The sequence below is a fragment of the Coprinopsis cinerea genome (assembly GCF_000182895.1).
Source record: "Coprinopsis cinerea okayama7#130 chromosome 1 map unlocalized cont3.1, whole genome shotgun sequence".
Lineage (NCBI taxonomy): Eukaryota > Fungi > Basidiomycota > Agaricomycetes > Agaricales > Psathyrellaceae > Coprinopsis > Coprinopsis cinerea.
Window position 1 is genome coordinate 348,530 of NW_003307544.1, and position 26,167 is coordinate 374,696.

Genomic DNA, 26,167 nt, shown 5'->3' on the forward strand with positions numbered 1-26,167 from the left:
TGTGGTCCCCGCACTGCTCATCTCTGTGTCTCGTGTCCACGACAACTAATTGACGAGGATAATGTGGATGGTGAGCGCGTACCCACGCTTGGACGCGATTAAACTTTGACTATGGTACATCCACCAAGCAACCAGGTCAAAGCTCCCTCTGGTCGCGAGTAAACGACAATGGTCCTAGTCTACTGTGGCCATCGTCGCTGTGATTCTGGACGTATATATAGCTCGCTACTCAGGGATGGAGGGATGCATCAACAACACCTGTCTCCCAGTTCCTCAGACATCGCTCGTCCTTCGTCAAGTTCTCTCTGTACCACCTAAACCATCACACCATGAACCAAGATTCTTCTCTCAACAACGCCGCCTCTGTCCGCCCCGCTCGCCGAAACGCTGTAGATTTTCACGCTGGAGGTGTACCAACTGACCACTGGCACGCTGGCAAGCCGGAGAAGATCGTCTGCAAACAACCCACCGGGCTATTCGCCCTGTACTTCCACTCAATTCCGCTCGGCACTGAGGATGTAATTGTCGGCTTGGGCATGACCGAGTGCGAGTACGGAGGAGGTTTCACCATCTACATGCCTCACAGCAAAGTCCGCCCACTCCTCCCTCCGGAACTTCAAGATAGTGGTACTGAGGCTTTCCTCACCATCGAGGTAAGTAACTATTCTTCCTTCCATCCGATGACATGTTCAAGTTCTGACACGATCTCTCTTTTTTCAGTGGCCTGGTTACGAGCACTTGGGATACAGGAAGAAATTCCGCCTGGACACTGCAATTGGCGACGTTGCTAGCCAAGTCGCCATTATCTTCAGAGAGTTCTACAACAAGGTACGTCTACTACTCTTCTCTTTAGCGTATTAATGAATGCTGACATGATTTCTTCTAGCACTCCGGCGACTTCCTACGACCTGGTGTCCCTCTTGGACCCAACCACGTTACCTTCGAGCAGATCCGACTCAGAAATATCTGGTACTACAACTACGAGTGGCACATCGAAGCTTCCTACGTTCACGATGGCACCGAGATCTATATTCGCTAAGCTGAATTGGTCGCACTCGCTTAACTCATGTCATGATTTCCAATAATATAAGTACTACTAGTCGTTTAATTCACAAGTTCTTGCTTACGCTCCAAAACATATCGCTTCCCAACCTCTGAGTCGTACTGCCCCACTATTGACATCCACAGAGGGGAAATCCTCGTAGTTCCCAACGACATAGTTGAGGGAATCCCAGGCGCGAGTCTGTTCGCCTCGCGGGACGAAGGTAATCTCTTCTTCTGAGAAGTTGAGGGCGATAAAGTACCAAGAATCTCTAAGACGGCGAATATATCCAAAAACCTTCTCGGAGCCTTCAGAAACGTCTTCGAAAGTTCCATAGATCTTGATAGTGGAAGGTAAGAAAAGTCCCGCTACTCAAAGACGGAGAGAGAGAGAGATCGCCCAAACTCACCAGCGTAAGGTTAGACTTCCTTAATTTCAGCAGGCGCTTCCAGAACTCCAAAATACTAGCGCCGTCGCCGATCTGATTCTCGGCATTCCAGGTCCGGTAGTCCTCGTTAACCCGCATCCAAGGAGTTCCAGCCGTAAAACCGGCATTCGGCGATGAATCCCACTGCCAATACATAGTGAATATATCTGTCAATTAACCCGAGGATAGCAGGAATCACCTGCATAGGCACACGAGCGTGATCTCGAGCTTTCTTCGCAAAATCGTCCAAAATATCTTCCATATCAACCTCCTTGTCAGATCCGGCCTTTCTTTGCTTCAGAATTCTACGCAAATCACGATCAACGCCCGAGGAAGCAGGTTTCATCATGACACTCCACTCACTTGTTCCAATAATTTTGTGTCGCCACGTCCTTGTATTCTTCGAGGCCCCAGGAGCGAGGGAAATTTTTGAGTCCAAGTTCCTGGCCTTGATACACGTACTGTGTACCACTTTGCATCACTTGCAACATCGCCAACAGTTTTGCGGAGAGCATCCTCCATTGGTCGCTGTCATTGCCAAACCTTGACACGGATCGAGCATGATCATGGTTCTCCAGGTATGTCCTATGTGAAGGTGCCGAGAACGTCAGCCCAAACTCACACAAGGCAGTGATCTTGCTCACGCATTCCAAAATCCCTCATCGCGTTTGTACTGTTGCCAACGGGTGATGATTTCCTTGAACTCGGTGAGCTTCCACGGCTTAAAGGCGAGTTGAATGTGGTCGTTGCCAATGCGTGGCGTATCGACCCTGATGATCTCAAAGTGGAAGACCATATCGAGCTCTTTGTTACGTGGGAGGACGTATGGTGCCAACAATGAGGGATCATGCGTGAAGGGTGTCTCTCCGACGGTCATAATATCGTATTCTGAGCCCAAATGTTAGATTGAAAGTAGCCGGAAAAAGAAGCGACAGCCGTACTCGACAGGACTTTCGCGTTCATTTCCTGGATGTACTTGTGCACATGAGGTCTAAAACAAGGTGTTAGTCGAGCTTGACGCGTTCAACAATCATCGATAGCCTACCCGTTTGCGAACAAGGCACCAGCGGGTTGATAAGGTTCTCCTGGTGCAATGATGGGGGCGTCTGGTAGACCTTCAGCCTTCGAAATGAGATTGATTACATCCATCTGGTAAAATGAAGCGGTCGGCGGCAGTTCCTGGCCCACGATGCTGGAGCTAGAGCTTACCCTGAAGCCATCACACCCTCGATCAAGCCAGAACTTCATCATGTCCCATACTGCGTCTCGAAGCTCAGGGTTATTCCAATTCAGGTCAGGTTGTTGGGGAAGGTACAGGTGAAGATAATACTCTTGGGTCGCTTCATCGAACTCCCAGACTGAACCTGTTTCAGGGGGGAGAAATAGGGTCAGAACACAAATTAGAGAACAAAGGAACGTCGAAAAATGTGGCGACACCTTCCTAAACAGGAACCCCAACGAAAAAGAACAACGCCTACCTTGAAAAACAGCTTTCCAGTTGTTAGGAGGATGTCGGTTACCCTCCGAATCGTACTTCGGAGGCCTCCAAATGTACCAGTTTCGTTTTGGGTTTGCCTTGCTCGAGCGGGATTCTTGAAACCAATCATGCTTGTGTGGATCATCAGCGATCTTGAATGCTCAACTGGTCAAGGCTTGTACCTGGTCTGAGGAGTGATTGACAACGAGATCCATTCTAGGGCTGGTTATTCAAGCAGATCCAGCATCCAAAGACTCCACTTACATCAGTTTCATCCCTCGCTCGTGTACACCTTTCAGGAGGTTGTCCCAGTCCTCCAAGGTTCCATACCTCGGATCGATGTCCCGATAGTCAGAGCTATAGAGTAGGTAAGTTAGTCAAGTAGCTGTATGCGAGTGCCCAAGGTGGATAGGCACATATCGTAGCCCATATCTGCCAATGGAGACTTGTAAATCGGGGATAGCCATAGGACATCGACGCCCAGGTCCTTGAGGTAATCAAGTTTCGAGGCGATACCATTCAAATCGCCAATTCCGTCCCCATTCGAGTCAACGAATGAAGCAGGATAGATTTGGTAGACGATAGCTTCCTTCCACCAAGCACGTCCGAAGGGTATTGAGGCAGTGTCTGCCATGGAGGGCGCAAAGAACGTTGTATTCGTACAGAGTGTGAACGTGCCATTGTGTTGCTGTATCCATCGATGGCACAGTATTAATAAACGGATCTATACATATCGGTCAAACAATGCCTGAAATCGGACCAATAGTGTTCAGTTTATTAGTAGAGTTCAAAAGTTGGGACTAAGCGCTCATACCACTGCGATCGGACAGGGCGCTCGTCATGATCACCAAGCGCGCCTCTTGCACGTTGCGTCGGAGCGGCCGGACCATCGTCCTTCATGGGGGCACTTGACATCGAAGTCGCTACCGTTGGCACGCTCTTGCTTAATTGGGTTGTAGGCGCCCGTTTGGCCTCAGCTTTCCGACCTGAGTGCACACCTGCGCAGGAAACATCGAGAAAGTCAGTGTTAATGACCTTTAGAGACCTATAAGAAGAGGAGAGACGAACGTTGAATGTCTTAGCCTTCCAATTCCCCGAGGATGTGCTCGAATCGCAATGATTTTCCAGCGTCGCGAAGCCTGCTACCGCGGTGCTCGCCCGAGTTCCGCAGAAAGGACGTAATTCCCACTTCAACTTTCAGCTTTGCGTCGAATGTTTGCCGTAATGCGAATGGGCTTGAAGGAAGAGAACCTGGCGCTACCCAGCGGATCCATCGGATTCTAAAGTATTCTCCGCGAAAACGTCATGGGGTGCAGTCCATCCACCTTCTACGTGACCTCCAACGTGCCCTTGGACAACGGAATCCCTCGAAAGGTGATTGCACTACCCCAGGAGGATGGCTATCGAGATCCGGAGAATCGAACCGTCAATGAAACCTGCATGCATCGTGCTATACGACCAATAAGATTGAGTCAAAGGATTGGATTGTTGGTTCACACACCTGGCTGGGCGCTTGCGATAAGAGAAATGAGGGTATGTACTGTAGAAGATTAAATGCTCCGTCGAACGTTGGGCTCATGATCCGTTGAATGACCGTTTGAATTGAGGATCTTCCTCCCCAATGGAAGTGCTGACCCAAGGAAGCTCGCTCTTCGCAATCGATTTCGGAGTGTCATGTTCGTCTTCGCGTATGGTGTCGAGGAAGATAACGGGTGGACGAAAGGTGGAGGAGAGACAGTCCAAATCACACTCTCAGCAACGTGCTGGTCGTCCTCAAGGCCAGATCGCTCGCGACTTGACATCAGGGGCGATGCGGTCTCACCTCGTGGGAAGGGGGCGGCAAACAACGCCCTTTCTTTTCTTGGCTGTCATTTTCTGGTTTTTTGCACTGCCGCGGCAAATATAGAGGGGGGCTATATAATGGCCAGGCGCGCTTTGAATCCCCGCAAGGATCTATTTTTCTCCCCACCTGTAACCCTTTGTTCACAAACCCATCTACCAAACTGGCGACTCCACTCGTAGTCAACGTTATCTCCTATATCATCCAAACCTTCCTCTCAATCATGGCGAGCTATTTCCCCAGACGCCGCCTCTCATCCACGACGTCCAACACCTCTTCCTCGTCGTGTGACTCGACCTCATCACCGCCCACAGCGCCACTCGCCCGCGACATCCAGCGCATCCAGCAGAAATTCAAATCGCTGTCGCCCTCCGCAGCACCCCACCCGTGGCGCGTCGTTTCTCCACGGCCTCTCCCCAATTCATGGTGGGTGACACCACTCCTCGTCGCCTGCGAATACCCCTGGTCCCCCAAAAGCGCGAACAAGCCCAAACTAGACGAGCTCCTCCGCGTCGGCGTGCGGACATTCATCGACCTCACAGAGGACGGTGAACTACTACCCTACGAAGACATCCTATGTAAACGTGCCGTTTTGCTTGGGATAGATCCTTCGACAATTGAATACCACCGTTTCCCCATTCGCGACCGTTCTCTGCCCAAGTCGTTAGACTTTATGGATCGGGTGTTTTTGACATTGCGCCAGAATGAGCAGAGAGGGAGGGTGAGCGCTATTCATTGTCGCGGTGGGATTGGGAGGACTGGGTTGGTCGTCGGATGCTGGCTCGTCGAGCGTGGGATTGCAAAGTCTGGAGAAGAGGCACTGGGCATCATCGCTTCTGAATGGAAGAGCGTCGAGAAGTGCAAACGATACCCACACAGCCCAGAAACAGGCCCCCAATTCGACTTTGTCTACAACTTCAAGCCTATCGCGACCTCCCACAAGCTGCAGACCGTTACCTGCGTAGCCTAGGGTGCACTATACCCACCCCACCCTTTGTGCGAGAGGGCTGGTCCCTCTCCTGTTTCACGACCCTTCATGACTTTTTTGCATCTTTCGGACACATTGTATCACTCACTCACATGTATCCTAGTTACTTTGCTTTGCTTTGCTTCTCATCTTACTGCATGCACCCTAGAGACTCTTTTTCTTCCATTATGGTTTTCCTTTCTTCCCCGGCTGATACAATGTGGCAGCGTAGAATTAGTTTCCTTGGGCACTATGCGATACCGTAGAACTCTAATGGATTGGCTTCCCTGGAATCACTGCAACCTCCACATCCCATCGCGGCTCGTAACCATCCCTTCCCGGCGGGCAGCCTCCATGAACATGCCCAGCTGCTCGATCGTCTGATCGTACCCGGGTGCGAGCCTAAGCATCGTCTGGATCCTATCAAGTGGCAGGCTTCCCAGATTCTTGAGCATGCCTTCGATGAACTATGTGGGACGACTGTTAGCCCACGCCAAATCAAAAACGTGAAAAAGGATTCTTTTTTTACCTTCCAATACACACGCATCTTCTCAGCCTGCTGCTGCTGCATGCTCTGTACGGGTGCCACAGGTGCTGCGGCAGGTGCAGCTGGCACCGCGAGTTCCCTTGGCTCCCCTTCCTCTTCTCTCTCGAGCAGGACGAACACGTTCTCCTCTGCTTCCTTCAGCACACCCATGTTCACCCACGTCGCCAACGCCTTGATAGCAGACGCCCGATCGACCTTGCCGATCACGCCTAACATCTCCTCCAGCGTCCACGTATCTAGGCGAACAGTCAGGATCAATCTCCACGATGTCGATAGGCGCCTTATGATATGTACCTTTCTGCGAGAACAACTCGATCAAGGCCGCTTCCAGCGGCGGCACCTCGAGATCCAGCTTCCTGTCTTCGAGTTCGAGCTCGAGATGGACGGTGCCCAGTTGAGGCAGCCACTTGAGCTTCTTGTCGGGCTTGAACAGAGTAAACTCTGCCGAGTACTTCTCCTGCAGACTACAAGAGGGTCAGAAGCGGAATCGTACCCAGAAGAATCGGACATACGCTTGGAATTGACCTGGCATAGTGAAATCACTGGACTCCAGAGATGGCCAGAAGTGTTTCGAGATGATGGTAGGCCGAACAACGGACTGTCACGACGGGTTAGCTTGCGGTGCGCAGAGGTGATGGAGCAAACATACAGGTGCTTGTGCTTGGATATGGGTATCGATACGTTTCGAATCAGTCATATCCCTCAACATGACCTCGCAAACCTGCAAGGCAGCTTCCCCGAAACGAATCTTCAGGATTTCGATATTCTTGCGCTGCGAAACCATCAGTCTTCTTCCGGGAGAAGAAGAATAGAGCAACCCCCCACCTCCCGTTCAACGCGCGCAATGTCACCATCAGTGATGGCCAGTAATCGTTGTGCAAGCAGGACTTGCAGTTCCTTGACGAACAGATCTTTCGAATCGTAGATACTGACGAGCGTGCTGATGATGTCGCTTGGTTTGTTCGTTCGGAATTCTAAAGGCAGGACACCCCGTGTCAGTGGTGGTACGCAAGCCGAAGTAGGTCAAGCAAGACAAACCTGGTCCTGCGTCGACGGGTTCTGGTTCCCACATTACGTCGCTGTAGTCTTCCGTTTCGAGTTGCTGCAGTGGTTGGATGGGCTCATTGTCGTCGAGTAAAGAGTCGCCACTGTCATCATCCCCAACTAAACTGGCAACGATTGACCGGATGGTATCAGGGCGTTCTCTGTTTGACTCAATTAGCACTCGCGGAACGCAAGGACAAGAGGTGGTAGCCAAAAATGAGCAGGGGACCAGAGCCTGGGACGAGGATATTTCCCAGCCTACGACTACACAGCGTTTATGGTACCCTAGGGGACAAAGCCCTCCGGTGTGGTCACGCAGTGGTCTTGGCTCGTACATTTAAGCTCCAAATAGCACTCTCCACCCTCGAGGAAACCCGGGGATAAGCGATGAATAGAGTAAAAGGAACGAACCCCAAATCCCCCATGTTTACAGTCCCCGTGGTTCGGTCATCCCCGCGGTTTAGTCAAGGGGAAGGGTAGGCTCACCCCCCTGACGCTACACCTCCACCGAAAGAAGGGAGTTGCTACGTACCTGAGATATCTTCGAATGGGGTCGGCTACCTTGAAGAGAAGAACGCCAGGAGGATCTACTATCCGCAGGCACTTGATGGTTGCGACATATTGGGTCAGGATGAGCTTGGTGTCGGCACCCGGATGAAGTAGTCGTTTCGCGTTTCTGCATGGATCGTCAGTTGAAGCACGATAGGAGCCTTCAAAAGACGTACGCCTTTCGGAGAGCAGTTACGAGCGGACCTCGCTGGTCAACTCGCTGGAGGCACTCCTTCAAGTCTTGAAGCGCGCACATCGAGTCGGGGAAATCGATGATGATGTCGAAGATTTCCCTCGTCCTGGATCCGCCATTAGCAAAGTGGCCTAGCAGTCCAGATACGAGCGTACCTCAAATCGCACAGGGTCTTATTGATGTGGAAATCGAAACGAGAGCCAACGCCCTGGAGCATCGACCTCGCCTCCTCGGTACTCGTGGCACCGCGAGCGTAAATCTGGAGCATCCAAGGGACGACCTTGGCTGACATCCAGTTTCGTAGTTCCTCCAGCATGGGCTTTGACCAGTTCCCCTCGCACACCTCGATGACGTGCTTCTCGATGAACTCATATCCCACACTCGCGATGACGGATTCGTAGCGGTCTATAAGACCGAGAACTTCAAAGTCGCGCCATACGACTGCCATGTTGGGTGATAGAGCAGCGAGGGTGTCAGAGGGAGGGAAGTTCTCTGGTGCGAGGCACCAGGTGCACAGGGATTTGAAGCCTTGGGTGAAGGAGTTGGGGAGACCGGAGAAAAGGCGCGTCTGGAAGGTGAGAGTGTATGAAGATGCGACGACAGGCCCTAACCTTGAGTCGGTCAACGCTTGGGGGATTCGAGTAAAGAGAAGAGACACAAACTCTGGTGGGGGCGCCCAAGCTTTATACCAATCCAGAAGCCTCGAAACGAGCATTCGAATGAGCTCAACCTTTTGGCTACTCTGAGAACGGTGAGTCCTCCTCGTAGTTATTCGAATGAGGGGATTTCTGACCTCATATCTGACCATGTATTCATTGATTTCATAGTCAATCAAATGGAAATTCTGGTGAATCTGGTCTAGACAGTTCTGTTAGAGGTGTGTTTATCTAGTATTTCGCAGAGGACATACCCAGAAACGATTCCAACAAAAGAGACATTTGCCTACATTGTGCAATTACTGAGAATGCGGCCCTGGCCTCTTCAAAATCTACCTCGCGGTTCAAATTATAAGCCATCTCGAAGAAATCAAGTGAAACTCACTTCGTTTCTTCAATTGTGTTCGATCTTTGATATCTCTCGGCTGCAGATACTGGTTTGCTACCTCCCAGGCCTACATTATTTGATAAAACCCGACCCAAACGACCCAACGATGCCACTCTTACTCACCTGGCTCCATGAGATTAGACCGTTGACCCCAGGCTGGTTTCTGTTGAGCCTGTTGAATGATTCTGAGAACTTTGCTGATATTTGCCCCCTAAACGCTGAGGTTGCCATTGTCGACGATAGCAACGACGACCTCGAAGACGACCTCGTCGTCCAACATGTCCAGGTTCAAGATTACCGAGGCGCGGCACGTCCTGCATCGCGACTCCAGCCTTTGGTTTTATTTGGAACCCAAGCTTCCGGAAATGTGCGGAATTTTGAAGTCCGCATTAAGGGGGCCCGCAGGTCGAGGTCCGTCACCGTTTCCGTCCAAACCACAACCGTTGAACTGGAGGCCGCCATGGTCAGCGACAGAGCGCGGTGGGACGATGACCGTCGTGAGTAATGACTATATTCTCTATTGACTCAAGTCGTATTTACTTTGTATTTGAATAATCACGGTTTCACACACGATAAACCTGGTTGTTTTGGCTTTTAGGACGCAACGCAAACCCGTCCTATGATGACGACAAATACCGTCGTCGACACGGTAGAGACGATTCGTTGAATCGCGAAAGGCGCAGAGGCAACGGGCGGCGCTCAAGCCCACCGCCTCGATGGGATGACACAGGGTCTCGAGGCGACCAGCCCGTAAGTTTCTGCATGGACGATAATATCCTCGAACTGGATGCTTAAATGACATTTTCCAGCCTCATGAATCTACCAGCTCTGGCAGAAGTCGCATGGCCGGTCATGGTGCACCTTCCAAGCGTTCCGGTCGGATGCGCGGATGGACCCCAAGTGACGATGAGGAAGAAACCCCTCCTCGACATCATGTACGTTGCACTCATCTCATAAGGATTCTCAGTGTTCCTAACCTGTGAAGTACATACACTGCACTCCAACACTGTAGGCTTCGAACAGGGACCGTGATGGCCGTGGTTACCACTCTCAAAGTCCAGTCAGAGCCAGAGACTCTGGTCGTGATCGTGGGCGTGACGAATCCTACGGCGACAGGGACTCTCGTCGAGACGACAGAAACCACCGGGGTCACCACGACCGCGACTACGGAGGCGACCGCCACCACCGCACCCGAAATGACCGTGCTTCGACGGCGGAAATCACTCGCCCCGATGAATCCAACTCGCGTCCTCTCGAAGATGACCGGGGTAGACCGAGGACGAGACTCACATCCTCAAGCCGGTCTACATCATCGTCTTCGCGCCATTCCAGTCGCGACCGCACAAGATGTAAGCGCCGGCGCCGTCATTCTTCCTCCACATCGAGAAGCAGCAGTCGCGATAGCTCGAGGAGGCGGGACGCCTCCGAACGTAGACATCGAAAGCGCAAGCACCGTGACCGTTCGGGTTCCCGTGAAAGAGACAAAAAGAGGAAGAAGAGGAAAGACAAGGAACGAAGCAAGGATAAGGACAAGGAAGAAAGGAGGAGCGTCTTGACTGGCAAAAAGGTATGTCCATTGGCTATTTTGTCCTCGTCGAAGCGCCTCCTAACCGAAATTTAGATTAAGCTCAAGGTCAAGAAAGACCGTGACGACCACGAAAGAGATGCCAATAGACAAGACCTACTACAGTTCCTCAACTCCACCTTCGACTGACAAGCAAAGGCTGTCGCCATTCATTGTTTATGCTGTGTTTGAATACATTGTTTTCATGGCCACCCTGGGGCCCCTTCCTATGTTTCTTTCCGTCCTTGGGGACAGCATCATGTTCACATGGTCAACGCTGGATCATGTTACCACTACGAGCGGGTATCAAGGCCACTCCGACTGTAGCCAGGTTGGTAATCTCGTCGCAGCCATGGAATTTCGGGAAGCTACCGGAACTTGAACTTATGGAAGAGTCCACCCGTGTCTTCCGAGGACCTCACATTGCTCATACATAAACCCACATAAACCGCACCTCCCAGCTTTTCTTCTTCCCAGAACCAACCATGATAACCTTCTACGACCTACCTTCCATCCTGCCAGAGAACGACTGGTCTCCCAACACCTGGAGGACCCGTCTCTGCCTCGACTACAAAGGGTTGGACTACAAAACCGAGTGGGTCGAATTCCCCGACATCGCAAAAGTATGTCAAGAACAAGGAATAGCAGCGACCGCAACCTGGAGGGACGGGAGCCCCTACTTCTCCGTCCCAGCCATCGTCGACGTCCAAGAGTCCGAGTCCGACACAGGCTTCACAATGAAGCGCACCGCCCTAGCCGAGTCGTTCGAAATCGCCAAGTACCTTGACGCTGCCTATCCCAACACCAAACGCGTCATTCCCGAGGGTGCAGACGCAGAACGGTTCCAGCGCGAGTTCCCACTCGAGTTTCGTAAACTCGTCTTCCTCCCGTTCTGTAGGATCTTTTGGGCCAAGGTTATGACCATCCTCAATCCCGTCAGCCGCCCCTATTTCACGCGCGCCAGGGCCAGTCTGATGTTCGAGAAAGAGTCGTTGGATGAGGTCGCTGTCAAGACTGATGAAGAAAGGGAGAAGATTTGGGGAGACTTGAGGGAGGGGCTGAAGGCGATTGATAGGTACTACAAGGAGACGGATGAAGCTGGTCCGTGGATGCTAGGAAAGACGGTCAGCTTCGCAGATTTCGTCGTCGTAGCCTTCTTGGTCGCACTGAAGAGAGTCTTCGGAGAGGAGAGCGAAGAATGGAGGACAGTAAAGGGATGGGACGACGGAAGGTGGGGCCATCTGCTCCAGAAGACTGCGGAACTTACGGGAAGTAAATTGTAGGGGGTATGTAGTAACTTTAAGAAATACAATTGTAACTAAAATACATTTGTGGAGTTAACCGAGGAGGAATGCGTGGTTGAATGTCATCATCATCATACTGTGTTGAATCGGATCGATATCGTCTACGTCTCACAATCCATAGTCCTCTACGAGATCGCGGACGCCGTCGAGTGTGTTGGCAGCTCTGGGTTCGAAATGGACCTTGAACGGGAGGGGGTGGGTGTTGGCGGATTCGGTGAAGGCGAGCTCGTCGATAGGGTGCTTGGGATCGGATTTGATTGAGAAGGCCCAATGGATGAGTGCGGTGTTCAAAAATACGGAGCTACAGAGTATCAATTAATTAGGATAAAGTCAAATGCAGCGAAAAGGTGGACATACGCGGTGGCCATGTGCTGCCCGGGGCATACTCGTCGTCCAAATCCAAAAGGATATGACTTCATGTCTTCCTTCAGTTTGCCGTCAGGGGTCAACCATCGTTGCGGGTTGAATGACTCTGGTTCAGGGAAGTACTCGGGGTCCCGTCCGACAGCCCTATCGCACGATTAGACTTTCATAGATTGATCGAGATGAGATGAGAGAAGCTCACCAGACGTTGCCCATCACAGTTGCGCCTTTAGGAATCACGTAGCCATTCTACACGAGATGAATTGTCAGCCTCTCAATTAGGGTGCCCTGGGAGATGAACCGTGCGTACCCAAATGATTTCCTTTGTAGCCTTGTGCGCAAAGCCTAGCATCGCAGCTTAACGAAACGGACAATAGGACAGTGGTAAAGATAGAACGCACCTCCAGCACTGACAGGTCTCCACCTGAACGTCTCCAGAACAAAAGCCATGGTTTGAGGAAGCATATGTTGGTCAGCGGAAGTAGGCGCTAAAACACGCATTAGATCGAATGGCGGTCAGATGCCAGCTGTGACGCACCTCGCTCCTTCCCAATGACCCGATCCAGCTCTTCATGAATGCGTTTCTGAGCTTCAGGATAGCACGCAGAAGCGAGAACGGCGACACTGATTGCCGACGCAGTGGTATCCGAGCCAGCTCCAAACATGCTCCCGGCGAGATAGGCAGTTTCGTCATCTGAGAGCTCGAGTTCTGCCTGTCGCTCAAGAAGATACTTTCCGAATGATTGAGGGACTTCTTCGCCACGATCCTAGTACACACGTGAGCTTTGGGGACGCCAGACGGCCCGTCGACGGGATTCTTACCATTGCTTGCTTGACTTCGTTGAGTTGGCGTTTGAATAGGGAGAGCTCTTCTGCGTGTCCGTCCTTGAGTTCTTTGAGGTATCCTGGGACATATCTGAACTGTTCTGAGCGTTTGAGCAAACTGGGATCGCGACAATGGATTTACCTCAGGAAGGGATACACGTCCACGCGCCAAACACCTGGCCGAAGGGTGTTACCAAGACGTGTCAAGCACCTGTTCACAGCGATTACATCCGGGTCATGATACGACTTGGGGTGCTTCCCATAAGCTAGGGCCATAACGACGGCGGCGGAGTACCTGGTTCGCAATTAGACCGACTGGCCAACATTGAGCCGATTTCACACACCGTTTCGCGTGGTCTTGGTGCCTCTCGGGGTCATCCAGTATGTCGAGGATGAGCTGCCTTGCGTTTTTCATCATCACGGGGCCATAGGAAGCCACAATCTTGGGCTGAAGGTGGGCATGTAGAGCTCTTGGGGAGCTTCTTCAGAAAACGATCGGAATTTCCAGAAGTGTCTGCGAACTCACCTTCGCATCTTTTTGAACCTTTCGCCAGCAGGGGTAAGTAGCACTCTCATTCCTCCAGACAGGGTTTCGCCGGCAGAGATGGACAAGGGTCGGTCGACGAGGGCGGCTCCTTCCTTTTCCATGACCTCCATAGCGGGTTGCATTCGTCCTATCACGATGATGGTCTGGAAACCCTGGCGTAGGGTGAACATAGGACCATACTCCTTGGTCCATTCTTCGAACTTTCGGTAGGCACTTCGAGGTCCCATTAGAAGTCGGTCGAACGAGCAGATACAGAGGGTTACTCACAAGGCCTTTGGTATATCGTTGCCCAGTAGCCAGTTTCCTGGTGGACCTGGAGGCAGGGGAACGGACGACGAGTTGCGTCGGTATCGGTGAATGGCGATGAGAAGGCCCAGAGAAGCAGCGATAGCCGCCACGGTAGGGGGCTCCAGCAGCGTCGACCAGAGTGAGTCCATGATGGGGGGAATAGTGGACATCAGGGATCCGCAGAGCCTTTAGTTATGTAGACGGGAAAGCGAATAAAGATCCGGTCACGTCACGCTCCGAGCGGGGATGGGGTCCAGTATATCATGAACGCATGGCCCCTAAAGATAGTATGAAGCAACAGGTAATCATCGTGTCTCAGAGCCCCACGCAACCTTCGAGAGCAACGAGTCCACTGGTGAGAGGCCGTCGGGCTCGGCTTTGGACGGACCGTTGTAAAGCCTGCGGTGGTTCTCCTAGGCCCGTCTTCTGCTGTATTTATCGCAATCAAGCTTACCTGGTGCTCGAGTTCCCGCACAGAAGCCGTTGTGCTTCTCCGATGGTGTCTCAGACGAAGCTCCCAAATCCAATGGTGCCGCTTATGGTCCGCGCGGCGTCTGATCTCGTGGTCGTGACCTGTCCTTGAGCGTCGGACACGGTTGTTTTGCCCTGAGGAGGACAATGATTTAGGCGAAGCACTGTTCTTGGTGAATTTTGGAGCGTGTCGGAGCTTCCACCTCTCAGAGAAATGACATGAGGGCTTGTCGGAAAGCAGAAGTCGCTCTATCCATTCTATTCAGTACGCCACGTGCTGGAGGACATAGAGCGCGTACCTGTTCATTATGCGGTCCCGTTAGTTAAGAACTAACTGCAATGCGGATGCTATCGTTCAATTAAGACGGAATTCAAGAAGTATTCCATGATCCAGGAACCAAACTGCGAAACGTGGCTCAGTTGCCTTCTGTCACAGCGGGCAAACCACGCGAGAATGTCCAACCTGGGAGAAAGAACGCGTTTCTCGAGAGCTGATAGATCATTTACAGAGACCGTGCATCGATGTCGATGACTGGTCAGTTCTTTCCGAGAATCGAGCCAACGCCGTTACTTACTTGTTCGAAGCTCAAGTGCAAGAATCGATATCGACCACGCCCAAAATTGGCGCCCGCGCAAGCGGAGGCTGTCGCCTTGCGCATTAAACAGGAGCAAGCATCAGGAAACCCAGCAAGAGACGACACGCGATTTGTTGTAGAGACTCATTGATCAAATAGAGAAACCTCTCAGACCTCGCCCGCCGTCCACCCAAGTCTACGGGGAACGACCACAGTGTAGAGACTTGATCCAGGAAAATCCAATAGTACGTGGTAATAGAACCTAGTTTGTTCAGGCGGTACAGCTGTTTCAACCCTCTCCGATAGGTCTATCAATGATCTGCGGACAGGCTCGAACGCGTTGGTTACCAGGACCACTGTCCTATGGAGACTCCGAGAGGGCGATCAGTGGTGTTCCTCTGCTAACTTGGCCGGCGCTTTGATCTCTGGTCGCGAGAATTAAATTTCGATGGCACTGGACAAGGACAATGGACAATGGCCACACCCCCACGTGCATGGTGGTTATTCATAATTCAGAAACTATAAAGAGAGGAACGCGAACAGGGCTTACCAGTATCCACCAACATGGCAATCATTCGCGACATGCCCCCAGAGCTCATGGCTCGGGTTTTCGGCCTGGCTATCGAAGGCGATTGTACTACAGCCACTGAAAGCGTCGAGGGGTCTTACTCGGAGTTTACCCTCCCATCACTTCAAATCACTTTCCAGCAACTACTGCGTCTATCCGGCGTTTGTAGCCACTGGAGGAATATATCCTTGGATGAAGCGCGTCTCTGGACCCGAGTGTTTGTTGGACAGAGGGCAGGTGAAATCGTCGGCCTTTTCTTGTCTCGATCGAAGGCACTGGGGCTATCTATCGACATCGACCTACCAACTGTTGAGAACATCCAAGCATGGTCAACTCTGAAAAAAGCATTCACTCCGGACGTCTTGACTCGCATACAATCACTTCGAATTTCTGGTTCTCAACCATCGTTAGAAAGGATGATCGGCATTCTCTCCCATGGGCGGTTAATAAAGCGCTCCGGGAAGTTAACTCAGCTCCATTTAGTCTGCGCCCCTTCCGGGGACGATGGGCCTATAGACGTAACTCGGGCTGAGGCAGATCCGCGTACTAACATACTCCCTATTGGTGGTGCGTCACTCGCTTGCATTCGTATTGAGGGAATCGCCATCGGGCTCCTGCCACAATGGAGCGTGTCCGAGTTGGTTATCCAAGATGCAGCTATCTCCCGGTTTGAGCTCAGGCAGTTACTTACAAGTGCTGGCGTTGAGCACCTCACCTTGCGCCGAGTCGGAATCCCGGTTGGAATTGATTATAGGACTGCCTCCCAGCTTCAGCTCGTCGAAGCAAGGTCACATGCGGAGACCCCAGTTCGACTCACCACGCTCGAGATCGACAACCCGATTGACCTTCATGCGGGTTTGGAAAACGATGTCCGCCGACATCCAGCTCTCAATTACGCCTCATTTTTCTCAGATATTATGATTGAAGGTGCCACTGACACGTTGAAGGAAGTGAAATTCGTCAACCTTTCTCAAGTCGCCTGGGATGCGCTGTTCATGCTCTTCAAGCAGGGCTTGGGAAGGAAGCAGTTCATTCAAACGTTAAAGGTGGAGTTATGTTGGGATTTTGGGGTGCCTGAGACGCTGGCCCAGGAAGAACTGCGGAAGGGAATAAGGATTCTGCGCAAAGTCTTTCCAGAAGCAGACAGGAGGCAGTGGTACAGCTTGATCGATCTGTAGATACGTACCGCATACTATAGTGTAGTAAGTAATGTCTAAAGTAGAGACGGCGAGAAGCCTTCTCAAATATCAATCCCTCTGAGACACTTCAGCGTGATGAATCATGGAAAGGCGTGAGTCTGGTGGGAGATCTCAGCCATCGTGATTAACTTCGTGGCACCAGGCCCCTAATTTTAAATTTAGCGCCGGCCAAGGCCCAAGCTGGCGCTGATCATCTGATCCCAGTTTGAATTCGCCCACGGCGTCGGCTTGTCGTCCCCGGGTTAGGGTTATATCGTCCTCCCAGGACCTCCTTGCTTCGTCCATCGGGTTTCTGACTTCCACAAGACAAGGGCTCTACTTTTGGATTTTGAAGTGGCCTGCCCCCTAAAATCACTCCAGATATTGCCTCTCAGAAGGTCTCCCGTCGGTCCCTCCACAAGCATCTTCGTTCAGCTGTAGACTGACAATCACATTGTTTGCAACTTCCGAACTTGAAGTGCTGTCTTCTCTCTAGAATTCTAAACATCGTGGAACGGCGAACGTGTTCTGATAGTTTGGAAAAGAAACTGATCGTAGCATGCTAAACACCATATCGTCGAGTCGGTGGAGGTCGGGGAGGGTCGGGGAACATTGTTCTACTGTGGCACGTTCGCGATGTCGATGATAGCGTCGCGCGTAACAGTGCACAACGCAGACAAGAGAAGCCAAAAATCCAACCAACAGTCGTCGTTGGTCCCTCGGAAGGTTTTTTGTATTGTGATCTCGCAGGGAACACCACCAGCAAAGCGCACGAATTTGCCTAAATTTGCTCTCATGACGGTCATGCCCACGTGGACCGACTGCCCGGCGACCGCCTCGTCGACGTCTTGGTACTCGTTACGGGAACCTGTCCTGGCGTACTCTCCCATGCGACCTATATAACGGAGACACGGAGGTCAACCCCTCCTCACAGAACTAATTCTCTCTCTCTTAACCCAACCTCGCTGCCCCAGCCATGCGAGTCTTCCGGTCCCTTCTATGCAGCATAATCCTTTGCATGACGCTCGTTCAAGCGTCGCTGGTCGACGACATCATCAACGGTATTAAGAATGGTGCAAGCTGCGCTGGTTGTCATGGTCTCCTGGTCCCCCTCAAGCTGCTTGCAAGGCTAGGCGACCGGCCCTTTGTTGGAACCTTGTCGGCCATCTGCAAGGCGCTGCCGGTACGTCGAACCCTCTCTTCCCTCTTTATCGTTAAGCCGAGGGCTCACTTGTACCATTTTTTCGCAGACATTCGATACAGACATTTGCGAGGGCACAGTGAGAACTCAGGCACCGATCATTGCCCATAACCTGCGCAACATCAACCCCGTTGGCGACACGGCTAGAAAACTTTGCGACGGTCTCCTTGGTCTCTGCCAGGCCCCTAAAGTGAACCCATATCGAGTATCATTCCCCAAGCCACTTCCTGCTACCCCGAAGACCTTCGTCTCGACAGGAAAACCGACCTTCAAGGTCGTGCATTTCACTGATATCCATGTCGACAGAAACTACACGGTATGAACAACGTTTCCTCTTTCCCGATACAAATCTCAAGAGAGGATTCATCCTAGGTTGGAGCGGATACGGTCTGCACGAAGCCTATCTGCTGCAGGCACTGGGATGACCAAAGCGGCCCAATTGCCAATCCAGCGGGCCCGATGGGTAGCCGCAACTGCGATACGCCCCCAGCACTGGCTCAGCATTTCCTAAAGACCATCAGCGCCGACAACAAGTTCTCCATTTTTACCGGCGATGTCATAGAAGGTTGGGAAAACCACTCCTTTATTTCAGGCGTGGCTGACGTTCGATGGTATCGCTCTTAGCAACGGTATGGCTGGCTGAACAGAAGTGAGGCGTCTGCTCGCTCCGTGTCTGCGAGTACAACTGACCCACGCCTTGTAGCTTCATCACCCACGAGATCCGGTTGTTCAACGATGAAATTGCTACGCTGCCTGCTGTGCCCGTCTATGCTGCGGTTGGAAACCAGTAGGTGTATTCGGGTTTGCCCTCGGAAGACAGCGGTTCACCGTTTTTCCAGTGAGGGTGCCCCAACCAACGCTTTCCCGAGGGATACGACCAAATCAACCAACAATCAATGGTTGTTCGACACTTTGAGTGAAGGATGGGAGGTAAATATATTCGCCTTTCGTACAAGCGACAGCCATCTTACCTTTGGCGCTAGCCTATTATCGGGCCTGCTGCAGCCCAACAGGTTAGACATGGATCGGGAAGTTATGCCGTTGTTGTACCTGGTACCAATCTCAGGTAAGAATGACCTTAATTCATGTCTGTGCCCAGCTGAATCGCCGCGCAGGCTCATCTCGATCAATACGGTCTACTGGTACAAGCTCAAGTGCGTCGCCGTACTATAACCTTAACCACCACCACATTGACGTCTCGCCTCCAGCTTTTGGCTTTACGACAGCGACAAGGCCCAGTGAGTTCCGCGTCTTTTTCAAGCCGTCGCCTCCGAGCGGATGCTAACGCGTCGCGAACTTCCAGGCCTGATCCCAACGGTGTCCTTTCATTCATCGTTTCTCAGCTGCAAGCTGCTGAGGATGCTGGTCAACGGGCCTGGCTTGTTGGCCACATCCCTCCAGGCGGCAAGAACGACGTCCTGAATGACCAGGTCCGTAAGCTCAACATCCTATCTCATGTTCTCTACTTACACCAAGAACAGTCGAACTACTTTGACCAGATCCTGCAGCGCTACCACCACGTCATCGCAGGCCAATTTTACGGGCACACCCACTATGTGAGTCCTTTGCGCCCACTCAACGTGAAGGCTCTGACTCTCTCCCATAGGACGAATTCATGGTCGGGTATTCGGATAACAACAGACGCAGTGCGGACACTGCTATCGCTGCTGCCCTCGTTGCCCCCGCATTTACTCCTCGCAATAGCAACCCTGGCTTCAAGGTCTACGAGGTTGACCCTGACACCTACGAGGTTATGGACTACAAGGTTTACCGAAGTAAGCAAGGCCCTTTCCTATTCCGACCATCGTCTGATCACCGCCTTCGACAGCTGATACCACCACTCCGGACTTCCAAATTGAACGTACGTCGCTCAGGCTGTACGTAGCTTCGATCAACGATTTACGTGTCTTTTAGCCAAATGGGAACTCTCGTACTCTGCCCGCGAGACGTATGGTCGTTTCGTACCAGAACTCCAACCCCAGGACTCTCTCAACCCCGCATTCTGGCATCGACTGACTGAAGCTTTCGAAAATGACGACGCTGCATTCGAAACTTTCCAGAAACTCAAGCTAGGACCTGGCGTTGAGCCTGCTCCTTGCGATGCGGAATGCAAGGAAATCACTATCTGCGATATCCGAGCCATGAGAAACGAGCATCTTTGCGTATGTGCAGCATCTAGCATCTCGTAGTTGCTGAGACTGACGTTTTGCTTTTTCAGACCGCTTCAAGGCCCGGCATCAACTTCCGACGCAGCCTCGACTCGGATGGTCATGTCGGCCACGGCGATCACGATGATTGCCAAGGTGCCGGACTCAACGCTATCTTCCAAGCTGCTACTACGGGAGCGGTGCGCCTTTCCCTGTTCTTTTCAGTGTGCTTTTGCTGACTGCCTTTTAGACCGAACTCGACTGGGATGCCATCCGGAAGGAGCTCGAGGCCATCATCCCTGATTCTGCTTAAACACAGTGGAGGCACTAGGAAACCTGTTGCAGCGAAGTTGCCCTTTCCTAACGTTGATACCCGTCTCGTTTGTTCACCTAACATGTGAATTATAAAGTACATTTCGCAGGGTCTGTCACTACAAGTCAACAAAAGGCTAGGATACATACACTCGGTTGTTCATTAAGTCGTAATATCGTCGTGAGGAGGCGCGCATGGTAGAAGGTAGAAGAGAGAATGAGAAAAATTAAAATACAAATCTTAGATTGGTATTCTTCGGGCAAGGTGATCAGTATCGAGAGTCGAGTAGGTTTCGAGTGTGACTCACAATATGGTGCGAGCTCCCTAATTGTGGCTTCTGGCTGAAGCGAGGATGGAGAATCAACCTGGACGGCGGTCAGCGTAATGGGACGTCTTAAGCTTCAAACCCGCGTACCTGATCGAACGAAGGAGTTCTTGATAGGATTGCTTGGGGCGAGTGGCTGCAAAGCGGTTTCTGTCAATAAACTGTTCAGACAACTGCCGGCGAGGAACAAGTTCTTACTCAGTGCCTCGATAAACGCCTACATAGCCAAAACGACATTAATATACGTATTAAGAACAAGGTCACTATACTTACATGGCTCATAGCACCCACAGCAACACCGCCATGGAAGGTGTCAGCGCTCGTTTGACCGTCCTTGCACCCAGACCAAGAGATCTAAATCGAGTACCCTGCATAAGGCCCCCTTCAGCCAAGAAAAGAAGGAAACCAGGCTTACGACATCCGCGTAGGTCTTTTTGCGTCTCCTAGCCCGATCGCTAACGTGACTTCCCTTCAGGCGGCCACGAGAGGAATACTGCGGTTCAAGCAATCGAAATTAGAAATCGAACACCGAGGACCAGATCGGAACAAGGACTTACGATGTATGGCAAATCTGCAAGACAGTAGATGAGAGAGCATTCAAGGGAACGAGCCAAGATCCGGGGCTAACCTAGGACTGTGCCAGAGTGACATGACTTCGGGGATAAGATTCAGCGATGTTGAAAGGAGTAAGGAAAGGCTGTATTGGTCTTACGTCAAATAACGCCTGGAATGGCAGTCAGCTTGCAGAGTCACTTAGAGATGAAATGTAATCATACAGTCAATCGACATCGTTCTGGCAATGGTTTTACCTGGCCGGGAACGGCATCAGATTGCGTTACTTGTGGGGCTAACAGGGCGGCTCACCATCAGGTCATGCATTTCCTGTCAGTGTGCTCGTTAGTGCCGAGACATATTGAAGGACGAAAAAACATACATCGTCAGTGATATGACCGTTCTTCTTGAAGTCCAACGGATATATGACTGTTTCAAAGGGCGTCAGGCATAGTTCGAATCGAATGGTCGACGATTTCACAGACCTTCATCCCATCCGTCAATTTCATCGCCATCCAAATCGGGGGTTTGGCCACCATGTCCCGAATCTGTAGGCTATGTTCAGCCCCAATCGCCGTGTTCGAAGAAGAAGCATCTTACAGTGAAAGAATAAAGCATCGTTCGGGTTAGCGTTCCGCACAAGCCATTTCATACACGAGATGATGTTCTTTCGTGTGGGCAAGTGCCGAGGGTTACTAACGTCGTCTGTCAGCAATACTATATCTTCCGAGCGATATCCTCCCTTGTCTAGAATCAAAGATATTCAGATGTCAGAATCAACGCGTTCGAAAACCAAGGCTTACTTACCTATGAGGAATCTCCGCATATTCTTTGCATCGTTAACACATCCACGTAGTTCGTTACTTTGGCCTCGATAGTTGATACCAATCTGAAAGAGCATCAGCAGCTGCTCTAGCGCGTGGCCTCCAGAGCAACTCACGCAAAGAGCCTTTCTTCGGCCTGTGCACTTGGAATAGTACCGGAACTCTGGTTCCGTGTTCGAGTCTGAGCTCTTGGAAGGCTTGGCCATTTTGGTCGGCTTCTGGGACGAGCTTTCCCTCGAGGGCTTGGAAGGTCTCGCTTCCTGACTGCTCGACGGTCGAGGTTGGCTGGGAGGCCGAGCTTGCTGACTGGATTGTCCAAAGTTGGGCGGGTATATGATTGTAGGCTTCGTATACGACACGGGGGCGTAGGTTGTGTAGATTGGGACCTGGGGAACAGCCTGAGGGGGTGTAGGCGTTGGAATTGGTGTCACTACCGAGTGACTGTGGCGCCGCTGTCGTCGGTGTGAGCTCTTAGAATGGTGTGTGACAGTGATAGTGTGCCCTGAAGGCGTTGTGTATTGACTCGTTGTGGGGTAATGGGCATCCTGAGATGTCTGGTAGGCGTCAAAAGACCTGTTTAACGGGAGATGGTCAGACGAACCCCCTGTCAAAGAGAGGAGTACTTGCTCTGTTCGAGAGGTTTGCACGGGGGCAGAACTGGTATCATTAGCACTCAGGTTTGTCCAGGAGTAAAACGAAGAGCCTACGTCGAGCCGTATAGCGGAAGTGGTGGGTACAATGAACCAACATTGGGCATATTAGAGTGGGAGGATGACGGTGCATGTCTGATGATAATACTAGTTAACAGGCGCTTATAATCTAGGTAGGCAACGAAGGCGACTCACTGAGGCACAGGAAAGCTACCAGGAGATATGTCTTCACATAAACGATCGACATACAGAGCAGATGAATGAACTCACGCAGGGCTAGGCATCCGCGGAGGAGCCGATTGAGGAGGCGGTTGGGGCGTAGCCCTTCCTCCGCTGAGATCCCACATCATCTTGGCGGCTATGGATTTCGAGCGCTTTCAAGAGAGGAAAAGTTACAAGGCTTCGAGAATATGGATGGTTTGTTATTGGTGTCCCAAGAAACGACAATGGACGAAACGGTGGGAGTCGAGTAGAAGTTCAGGACAAGGACGATCTCTATGCCGTCCTTATAAATTCATTCTCGGAGGTCGAAGCCTGTTTAAACGCCGATATCACGACATCAATTTCGCCGAGCCGAGACGAATGTGACGCAGGCCAAGGTCCAGGGCAGGCCTCCGTCATCTCCGGAAGCATTGTGTGCACTGCATTGGCTGGAAGGATCGACAGCTCGTAGAGCTCATAGGGCTGACGAGTCTCTGCAAAATTCGTCAGGATAAATATTTCGACCTTCAAAAAAATGAAGAAATGAATCATACTTCAGGTGGTCATTTCTGAAGTCAAGGATCGACTCAACGTTACTAGAGCTTGCAGAAATGGATGCCTCATCCGAGTTGCGAATTGCTGTGCGTTGCTCACCTACCTTGAGTAGAGATTAACAGCACTTGGTGCCGATACATTTCGAGGCCTTCTTGGTATAGCCAAGATTCATTCTGCCCCGTACCACACAGGAGGGACTCCCTTATTCCCCATAGGTCGCTTCCAGGAAAGGACTTCTGGTCGTATTTGGTAGTCTCTTCTTAAAACGCGAATAGGAAGACAACGTCTGAGTAGCGAAGGGGTGAAGATCGAAACTTGGAAACTCGACTTCCAACGTGTTGATTCTGGCGGCATCTCCCGGTTACAGGACTTAAATGCGTAACTATGTAGACCTGCAGAGTCTACGACCATTCTACCTCGACGACGGGCGTCTAACGAGGCGCCTTCCATATGATTCGAACGTCGTCCTATACTTGTGTGTCTGGGACTGCGGAAGCTGTTACTAGGAGGGCTATATAACCAGCTCCTGCTCACCCTTCCTTGCTGTAAACACCCACCCACCATGCCTGCACACATTCACAATTATCAGGTATATCCTTCAACGCATCCAATATCTCAAGCTAAATATTGTCTTAGGTCGACTTCCACCACGATATCACTCCCAGCGCTCTGCGACTCTCGGACCGACGGTTGAAAGCACAGCTGGACATGCCGTATCGCGACTGCGGGCCCTACACAGACGTCCTAGACGCGACCCACAACTTGAACTGTCAGAAAGCGGTTGTCAAAGTCTTTCGGATTGGAAAGCTCTCTCCTCATCACCGACATGTACTGACTAAGGTATGTGTATTTCGGTCAAGAAACTTCGTCGAGCGGTTTGGTTAGACCGTAACATACGCAGAGGCTAGAAAATGTGTTGGCGGAGTGGAAGAAGCATCATACGCACCCTAACATTTCCAGAGTGACGGGAATGGTTCTCGGTTTCTGGGACCTTCCCGGTATCGAAATGCCTTTGTACAGCAACGGGAATGCATCCAATTATCTCAAGGCCCTCCCAAATGTCGACAAGCACCGCTTGGTAGGTGGTCAATACATGAGTTGGGAGTCGCTGTAAATAATATGACGCCCACGCAAGATCTGTGGGATTGCTGAGGGACTAAACCACCTGCATTCCCAACAACCGCCCATCATACACGGCATGGTGTGCGCGGTGAGTATGTTTCACTCACTTTCATTCTAGCCCCTGACAGATACTCCTCAGACGAACATCTTAATCTCTGACTCGGGCGCCCCTCTGCTGACTGACATTGGTCTCGGAACAATTCCTCTAGAAGCTGTCGGAGTTTCGCCGTTCCAAGGTGACAAGTATTCTCGACATCTTCAGAAAGTTAGGTGGCTTGCCCCCGAGATAATTGATCCAGAGAACGTGGGTCCCCCTGATATTAGTACGAGCTTAAACGATTGCACACCATCGACAGATGTCTACAGCTTTGGGATGACTATCCTGGAGGTCCGTCTACAACGCGATTGATAAGTATTAAGCGCTGGTCAACTAACACCCGATCCACAGCTATTCACCGAGAAGGTGCCATACCACCATGTCAGATCTACTCCTGCTGTAATCAACGAAATAAACAACCGCCGCCATCCAGGCCGATTGTACTGCACCGAGGTGCCTGACGAGCTATGGTGCATCCTTGAAAGCTGCTGGAGTCATAACGCGAAGGAGCGACCAACCACTGCGGTCCTGCGCTCGCGGATAGGGGCTCTCGGCATACACGGCAGCGGCCGGAGGGCTTAGTAACCTGTGCCGTAGGCCCGCGGTAGGGACAAAAACAGCCCGAAAGAGGAACTCCGACTCGGAGACTGAATTTCTGGTATATAAACCCTGACGTCGTTGTCTACGATCGCAATGCAATTTTGCTTTACACCATCACCATCTCCCACCAATGTTAGTGTCTGTAAGCTCTGCGTGTTTTGGAACCAGTTGATATCGACTTTGTGTTATAGTTTCTGCCTGTGACGTTGTCGCAGCTTGTAGTATTATACGAATCGTCGTAGACGAGAGCGTGTTGACCGTTGCTGGGCGAGTCGAGACACAACGGTTTTTGGTTTTGGACGTCAGGATGGTGTTCCTCCCTCCAGGACAGCTTCCCCTTTTGGAGCGCTGGATCCCCTGTATTCCTCCGAGTCCACTCCAAATTTGTAACGAGCCACGGGTAGATCGCCCGCTCGCGCATGGAATAGGGTCTGACCTGGATATCCCGCCAGTTCCTTGCACTATACCTATACTCTCGCCAAAGTTTGGGGACTACCATCGGTTCACCCCTTCGACGCGTGCAAGTGCTAGCCGGTTCACTCATCAGAGCCTCTTCACGGTTGGGAGGAGTCCGCGTTCTAGGACAAGTGCGCTTCGATTCATCAGCAAGGACGCGTGCTCCTGTGCGTTGGTCTTCGCCGATGGGTCATGTAGCTACGACAAACGAAGGTCACTGGCCGGGTCTGCTGTAGTACTTGGACCCAAGTCGAGACATATTTGTGGCACGCATCGTTCGGCGTTTGGAGTGAGCTTGGGTCGCCACGAGC

At 51.6% G+C, this 26,167-nt stretch overlaps 11 protein-coding genes across 11 annotated transcripts; 7 read left to right on the forward strand and 4 right to left on the reverse strand.

Moving 5' to 3' along the window:
* Positions 1 to 329: 329 nt before the first annotated feature.
* CC1G_02837 (hypothetical protein) lies at positions 330 to 1,039 on the forward strand (the record flags this gene model as incomplete). Its single annotated transcript, XM_001828204.1, has 3 exons — positions 330 to 653; positions 721 to 828; positions 887 to 1,039. 3 exons carry the CDS (start codon positions 330 to 332, stop codon positions 1,037 to 1,039), a joined length of 585 nt encoding a protein of 194 aa, XP_001828256.1.
* Positions 1,040 to 1,123: 84 nt separating this feature from the next.
* Positions 1,124 to 3,580, reverse strand: CC1G_02838 (alpha amylase; the record flags this gene model as incomplete). Its single annotated transcript, XM_001828205.2, has 12 exons — positions 1,124 to 1,381; positions 1,452 to 1,613; positions 1,669 to 1,774; positions 1,833 to 2,054; positions 2,114 to 2,357; positions 2,411 to 2,460; positions 2,515 to 2,618; positions 2,679 to 2,833; positions 2,948 to 3,077; positions 3,129 to 3,162; positions 3,211 to 3,303; positions 3,363 to 3,580. 12 exons carry the CDS (start codon positions 3,578 to 3,580, stop codon positions 1,124 to 1,126), a joined length of 1,776 nt encoding a protein of 591 aa, XP_001828257.2.
* A 1,330-nt stretch (positions 3,581 to 4,910) lies between these two features.
* On the forward strand, positions 4,911 to 5,806 carry CC1G_02839 (dual specificity protein phosphatase). Its single transcript, XM_001828206.2, has one exon. The coding sequence runs from the start codon at positions 5,010 to 5,012 to the stop codon at positions 5,754 to 5,756; it is 747 nt and encodes a 248-aa protein (XP_001828258.1). The 5' UTR covers positions 4,911 to 5,009; the 3' UTR covers positions 5,757 to 5,806.
* A 240-nt stretch (positions 5,807 to 6,046) lies between these two features.
* Positions 6,047 to 9,024, reverse strand: CC1G_02840 (ubiquitin-protein ligase; the record flags this gene model as incomplete). Its single annotated transcript, XM_001828207.2, has 12 exons — positions 6,047 to 6,220; positions 6,283 to 6,536; positions 6,595 to 6,764; positions 6,813 to 6,898; positions 6,950 to 7,072; positions 7,126 to 7,274; positions 7,339 to 7,505; positions 7,877 to 8,020; positions 8,070 to 8,192; positions 8,242 to 8,828; positions 8,880 to 8,944; positions 8,997 to 9,024. The coding sequence occupies 12 exons, from the start codon at positions 9,022 to 9,024 to the stop codon at positions 6,047 to 6,049; spliced, it is 2,070 nt and encodes a 689-aa protein (XP_001828259.2).
* A 212-nt stretch (positions 9,025 to 9,236) lies between these two features.
* CC1G_02841 (hypothetical protein) lies at positions 9,237 to 10,844 on the forward strand (the record flags this gene model as incomplete). The annotated part of the gene is made up of 5 exons (XM_001828208.2): positions 9,237 to 9,627; positions 9,729 to 9,880; positions 9,940 to 10,065; positions 10,143 to 10,697; positions 10,752 to 10,844. 5 exons carry the CDS (start codon positions 9,237 to 9,239, stop codon positions 10,842 to 10,844), a joined length of 1,317 nt encoding a protein of 438 aa, XP_001828260.2.
* Positions 10,845 to 11,179: 335 nt separating this feature from the next.
* On the forward strand, positions 11,180 to 11,977 carry CC1G_02842 (hypothetical protein; the record flags this gene model as incomplete). The annotated part of the gene is made up of 1 exon (XM_001828209.1): positions 11,180 to 11,977. The coding sequence occupies one exon, from the start codon at positions 11,180 to 11,182 to the stop codon at positions 11,975 to 11,977; it is 798 nt and encodes a 265-aa protein (XP_001828261.1).
* On the reverse strand, positions 11,972 to 14,170 carry CC1G_02843 (cytochrome P450; the record flags this gene model as incomplete). Its single annotated transcript, XM_001828210.2, has 11 exons — positions 11,972 to 12,299; positions 12,356 to 12,508; positions 12,564 to 12,610; positions 12,672 to 12,706; positions 12,763 to 12,849; positions 12,900 to 13,128; positions 13,184 to 13,277; positions 13,329 to 13,481; positions 13,531 to 13,656; positions 13,713 to 13,946; positions 14,001 to 14,170. The coding sequence occupies 11 exons, from the start codon at positions 14,168 to 14,170 to the stop codon at positions 12,107 to 12,109; spliced, it is 1,521 nt and encodes a 506-aa protein (XP_001828262.1). The 3' UTR covers positions 11,972 to 12,106.
* A 1,461-nt stretch (positions 14,171 to 15,631) lies between these two features.
* Positions 15,632 to 16,813, forward strand: CC1G_02844 (hypothetical protein; the record flags this gene model as incomplete). The annotated part of the gene is made up of 1 exon (XM_001828211.2): positions 15,632 to 16,813. One exon carries the CDS (start codon positions 15,632 to 15,634, stop codon positions 16,811 to 16,813), a length of 1,182 nt encoding a protein of 393 aa, XP_001828263.2.
* A 976-nt stretch (positions 16,814 to 17,789) lies between these two features.
* Positions 17,790 to 20,474, forward strand: CC1G_02845 (sphingomyelin phosphodiesterase; the record flags this gene model as incomplete). Its single annotated transcript, XM_001828212.2, has 15 exons — positions 17,790 to 17,996; positions 18,064 to 18,330; positions 18,387 to 18,625; positions 18,718 to 18,801; positions 18,854 to 18,944; positions 18,998 to 19,080; positions 19,130 to 19,168; positions 19,223 to 19,252; positions 19,276 to 19,444; positions 19,496 to 19,570; positions 19,621 to 19,789; positions 19,843 to 19,875; positions 19,929 to 20,176; positions 20,233 to 20,361; positions 20,412 to 20,474. The coding sequence occupies 15 exons, from the start codon at positions 17,790 to 17,792 to the stop codon at positions 20,472 to 20,474; spliced, it is 1,926 nt and encodes a 641-aa protein (XP_001828264.2).
* Positions 20,475 to 20,834: 360 nt separating this feature from the next.
* Positions 20,835 to 23,175, reverse strand: CC1G_02846 (CasA protein; the record flags this gene model as incomplete). The annotated part of the gene is made up of 16 exons (XM_001828213.2): positions 20,835 to 20,839; positions 20,890 to 21,016; positions 21,073 to 21,153; positions 21,215 to 21,292; positions 21,357 to 21,370; positions 21,428 to 21,452; positions 21,512 to 21,523; positions 21,664 to 21,681; positions 21,734 to 21,780; positions 21,837 to 21,899; positions 21,952 to 22,098; positions 22,159 to 22,240; positions 22,292 to 22,748; positions 22,883 to 22,960; positions 23,021 to 23,035; positions 23,096 to 23,175. The coding sequence occupies 16 exons, from the start codon at positions 23,173 to 23,175 to the stop codon at positions 20,835 to 20,837; spliced, it is 1,329 nt and encodes a 442-aa protein (XP_001828265.2).
* Positions 23,176 to 24,143: 968 nt separating this feature from the next.
* Positions 24,144 to 25,382, forward strand: CC1G_02847 (TKL/TKL-ccin protein kinase; the record flags this gene model as incomplete). Its single annotated transcript, XM_001828214.2, has 6 exons — positions 24,144 to 24,170; positions 24,218 to 24,421; positions 24,483 to 24,659; positions 24,717 to 24,791; positions 24,843 to 25,091; positions 25,152 to 25,382. The coding sequence occupies 6 exons, from the start codon at positions 24,144 to 24,146 to the stop codon at positions 25,380 to 25,382; spliced, it is 963 nt and encodes a 320-aa protein (XP_001828266.2).
* Positions 25,383 to 26,167: the final 785 nt, after the last annotated feature.